A 5,000-nucleotide genomic window follows, 5' to 3' on the forward strand; every position below is an offset into this window, starting at 1 on the left:
ACACTGCGCAAGAGACTCTCCATGGCCTGAAACGAAGGCAAGAGCTCATTCATCGATGTCTGTGATGACTTATGATGTCAGTGAAGGTCTACGGATTTTATGCATGACTTACCGGCTTCATGCAGGTCTTCATCCTGCCAACTTCTGTCGGGAGAAATGAGAAGATTAGTGGAATGTTGATCTTACGGAAAAGAAGAAGTAAAAACACAAGCAGCGAGGTTTAAGGATAATGAGTATAATAATGAGCATGATAATAACAATAATATTGATGATAACGATAATGACAGGAATAATGATGATAAGGATACAAATAACAATGATAAATAATGATTTCATAATGATGATGATGATATCAACAATGATAAAAATGAAGATAAGGATAATCATCATCATGATACCAATCATTAGAACAATAGTGATCATAATAATAACGACAGTAGATAATAATGACAACAACCAAAACGATAACGATGATGATTATAATAATGATTATAATGATAATAATAATAGCAACAATGATAATGATAATAACACCAATATTTATAATAATGATAATAATAATAATAACACAAGTGAAATAAAGATGATAAAAATAATTGCAATAATGATATCAATGACATCTTCGCCAATAACAGAAGAGAGCTTTAGTGACAAACCTGCTTTACAACTGAAGAATTCCCGAATGAAGTACGTGTCTGGTTTCAGCTTCTCAAGACACGCCTCGGCTCTCCTGACGCACTCCAGCTCGCCCTTGGGACAAAGGATTTCGGCTTTCGGGAGAGAGGGATCATTTTGAGAAGGGCGTGGCAGGGGAGGAAAGAGAGGGGAGAGGGGGGGAGAATAAACGTGGAATGAGATAAATGGAGGATTGCATTGAGGATTATGATGCACAGATATATACAAATACATATGTAAATACGTGCATGAACACACACACACACACACACAGACACACACACACACACAGTCGTTTACACAGTCGAAGCGAGCCCAGGTTTACCCCCGGGTTGTTCTTCCTCCTCTTCAAGAGCAGCGTCTGGGAAAGAGCTCTGCGTGGACTCTGGTTGTTGCGTGGTTGTTGGAGCTGGTTCTCGAATGGTAGAGGGTTTTGGTTTCCGTGTTGTCGACGATTCTGGTTGTTCGATGGTTGATTTTCGCGTTGTCGATGATTCTGGTTGTTCTACGGCTGGTTTTCGCGTGGTCGTGGTCCTTGATGGTTCGTTCTTGACTTTAGGTTGGGGTGATATCACTTCCAGGCATTCTGAAGGGTCTGTGCATGAAGAAAATTATCTTTATAGTGATGATTCTTGGAATACAGGGAGAAGCAATATCAATAATTACAATGAACAAGACTAGTAAAAGATAATTATTAATGGATAAGTATATCAACAAAGGATAAAAACAAAATGAATGACCGAATTGAGCGAAATAGAGTGAAACATTAGATTGACGAGATTATAAAGAATAACAAATATCCAGATAAATAATAATGCTAATAATCCCTGAAAAAAACGACTTCCACATATCAACTTCCGGTCAAATAAACCACAGTTAGTAAAAAAAATTTTTTTTTTCTCTCAACGAGGGAAACGGAAATATTAGTTTATTTGTTTTCCTGTCTTTTGTTTAAGGATGTGTGTGTGTTTGTAAGCATATACGTGTGTAGGAATGTAAGTGTGTGTGTGTGTGTGTGTGTGTGTGTGTGTGTGTGTGTGTGTGTGTGTGTGTGTGTGTGTGTGTGTGTGTGTGTGTGTGTGTGTGTGTGTGTGTGTGTGTGTGTGTGTGTGTGTGTGTGTGTGTGTGTGTGTGTGTGTGTATGTGTGCGCGCGCGCGACGTGCCTATGCACACTCACCAAAATCCTCCAGCATTACATCCGGACCGAAACTCGGCGAAGATCCCAGCCCAACCTCTCCCGTAAGAGCGGATGCCTCAAGAGACCTGGGCGCAGATGGCACTGGAGATCCCGGCGGGGCATTTTCTGGGCCGACGACGCCCTCCGCGAGGCCATCCGGAAGGGCAGTTAGAATGCTGCTCAGGCCTGCGAGGCCGGATATGTTCATGCACACCACGGCTTTGCTCTCACAGTTCGGAACATCTCGGTCGCGGCAGATTTCCTGAGCTGCAGAAGGAAAGGAATAGACAGTTCAATCATGTTTTGCTTCAGTTGTTAAATTGATTTTTATATGACAGCGATTACGAAGCTTATACTTGATTTATATGGACAATCTTAGACTCAAACGAGGTTATTTGTCCCTTTCTGCCATAAGCGTTTTTCACCACATCCTATTTTCATGGATGAATGAAGAGAACTTCATAACTTTAATTGTACTATTTGCAGAGCGGTCGCTCTTATATATTATTTTACATCAACAACTTTCTACAAACTTAATATTGTTTAATATAATGCTTTCGAAAAATGAATATTAAAAAAAAGAAAAAAAAAAAAACCGAAAAGATCTCGTACTTACGCAGGAGGTCTCCAGCGTTGGGCTTTGGCTTGTACAAGACGAGGCACTTCTGCTTCTTGGCACACGTTTCAGCAGGCAGGCCTTCCTCGCAAATCGTTTCATCTGGTCGGGAAGAAAGTCAAGTTACTCTCTACTTTGGACAGAAAGATCATACTCATACATACATTTTATTTTTTCTAAATCTCAGATTCTATCTAGTCAATTAACAGGAGATATTCTAGAAGATACACAAGACAGAAAGAGGTGAGCCTTACTGTCTAGAAACGGGCCAAAACCAGGTGGAGGAATGTCGAGCTTGAACATGCATTCTTCGACCAGTGCATGGCAGTTGGGTTCCTCCTCCTCCTTCCCAGCACACATTTGGAGAACTGAGAATCATAAAAAAAATTACGTTCACAGTAATTGTATGATTTTAAGGTTAGTATTTTCAGCAAATACATTCTTGGTTGTATTATCTGTTTGTTTGTTCCCTTACCTAAGACGTTATTAGTTATCTCAGCGATGAAGCCAATGGGATCGCCAGAGTGTGTAGTGCTGGGCATTGTCTGAGTCTCCTCTGGTACAACGCTCTGTGACTCCTCTGGTACAACGCTCTGTGACTCCTCTGGCATGACGTTCTGAGAAGCCTTGGGAATTAACGTACTCAGAGCTAGCTCGAAGTGCTCTACGCATTTAACCAGTTCGGCATCGCAGTTACTGTCGTCAGCACAAAAACCTAAAGACAAGAAAATACAAAAATATACAAGTTCATGTTCTGCTTTGTGTGAGCCTGTATACTAGGCATCCGTAATAAGTGGCTTATTCGTGCTTATTAATTATCTCTGATTTGAAGTTTTTCCATAACTCTACGGCTGGTACATTTTTATTTTATATTATCACTGACACTATTATCAACTTTCTATAATCCTTATTATTGTTATCATTACTATTATTACCATTATAATCATTACTATCATCATTATAATTTCTCTCCGCCTATTTATATCATATACCATCAATGCGAACTCTTGTCTTTTTCCTATACGTCAGAACATTTTGAAAGATCTAATAACTCTGACTAAATTTATAAACAATGCGATATACTTACTCAGATCTGGCTCAGGACTCGAAATGGCTAGACATCTGACGACCTTAAACTCGCAGTCGGCCACATTGAGCCGGGAACACAACACAGAAGCTGTTGGCAAAACGGGAAATCCTGTTATATACCTACTCTCTAATGTACCCCAGGTAAATAATCATACCCAGTGTATATATAAGCAATGCGGAGACTTCCTCCATATCAGTCAGCCTATTGATGATATGCCTTTTCATTTTCTTCTTGTTTTACCCGTCTGTCAGTAACATATGACTCCATTATAACGTCACTCACGGAGGTCTCCATTCGTGCCAGGTGCTTGAGCCATCACCTGAGAACACGTCGACGCCGTGCTAATGCATTCCACTGTCACTGAGCCTCCGCAGATAACGCTCACTGTGAGGAGATTATTATATACAGATACTTATTGTTTATTACCTACATAGATACTCATCATTACTTATATAGATACTTATGAATTAACAAGAGTTTCGATCGACTATAGGTGAATTTGTCTCCCAGAGTGAGAAATGGAGAGATAGATATGCATGTCGCGAGAGAGGGAGAGAGAGATGTAGATAGATGGAGAGTTAAATATACTCACAGTCCGGTTCTGCCGTGCTTGAAGGCGACCCGAAGCTGAAGAATGACAAGCATTTTTCTACCTGAGCTTTGCAATCATCGGGTGTCTCGTTCTCCAGACACGCTGTCGTTGCTATGCAAGCAAGGTCAACAAACGTTAGAGAAAGTAAGGAGGACGTAGATGTATGTATGTATCTCTTATATGGATGTATGTATCACTGGCGAATTCGACCATAAGAATATAACCTAACACTGACGTTTGACTTTTTCTCCGCAAGTACACACAATACCATAAATCAAAATTACCCATGGCGGTTTTGGTTAATTCTAGCAGCTCTTCGGCAGGACCTTGGACAGTTTCAGCGACAGGGATGGCAAGGGCTGCATCGTGCACAGGGGGAGCTGCTGTCCCCGCGCCACTTTCCGGCAGGAGAAGCTCAATGCATTTAAGGACGTTTGCTGTGCATGCTGTATCGTTCTCGCTTTCAGACGGGGAGATCGCTGGAAAGGATATTGGGCGAGTCAAGAGAGTCCGTGAGTCGACCGAACTCACTCCCTTTTCTGAGCCTTTGAAGGGAAGTGATTCAGTCGCTCCGGTTGATTTAAGTCGTCATCAATTGCTAGTCAGCTAGCTGTCTCTTGTAAACATGTATATATGTATATATATGTATATATATATATATATATATATATATATATATATATATATATATATATATATATATAGAGAGAGAGAGAGAGAGAGAGAGAGATGTGACACACATATATATATGCGCATATATATATATATATATATATATATATATATATATATATATATATATATATATATCCATATATACGTATATATGTATATATATTACATATATAT

At 39.9% G+C, this 5,000-nt stretch overlaps 2 protein-coding genes across 3 annotated transcripts in view; one reads left to right on the forward strand and one right to left on the reverse strand.

Annotated features, from left to right (window-relative positions):
* Lrp4 (LDL receptor related protein 4) overlaps positions 1-5,000 on the forward strand; it is a 104,895-nt gene that overhangs the window by 65,229 nt on the left and 34,666 nt on the right. The window lies entirely within an intron of this gene.
* The window catches only part of LOC122248835 (uncharacterized), a 10,649-nt gene that overhangs the window by 536 nt on the left and 5,113 nt on the right, over positions 1-5,000 (reverse strand). Inside the window, exons 6-17 of one of the 2 annotated variants that reach the window (XM_086536359.1) lie at positions 4,436-4,621; positions 4,152-4,262; positions 3,842-3,943; positions 3,557-3,646; positions 2,945-3,184; positions 2,724-2,837; positions 2,470-2,571; positions 1,854-2,120; positions 1,001-1,270; positions 657-770; positions 113-144; positions 1-26 (exon numbers count right to left, since the gene is read on the reverse strand). The exon at positions 1-26 is cut by the window's left edge and continues 70 nt beyond it. In XM_086536359.1, coding sequence (XP_086392485.1) covers positions 1-26; positions 113-144; positions 657-770; positions 1,001-1,270; positions 1,854-2,120; positions 2,470-2,571; positions 2,724-2,837; positions 2,945-3,184; positions 3,557-3,646; positions 3,842-3,943; positions 4,152-4,262; positions 4,436-4,621 — 1,654 coding nt within the window. Of the gene's footprint in view, positions 27-112; positions 145-656; positions 771-1,000; positions 1,271-1,853; positions 2,121-2,469; positions 2,572-2,723; positions 2,838-2,944; positions 3,185-3,556; positions 3,647-3,841; positions 3,944-4,151; positions 4,263-4,435; positions 4,631-5,000 lie in introns of both variants that reach the window. The other variant, XM_086536358.1, reaches the window with a different exon arrangement.

Source organism: Penaeus japonicus, unplaced genomic scaffold (genome assembly GCF_977035675.1).
Source record: "Penaeus japonicus unplaced genomic scaffold, GWHDUDI00000001_assembly GWHDUDI00000004, whole genome shotgun sequence".
Classification (NCBI taxonomy): Eukaryota; Metazoa; Arthropoda; class Malacostraca; order Decapoda; family Penaeidae; genus Penaeus; species Penaeus japonicus.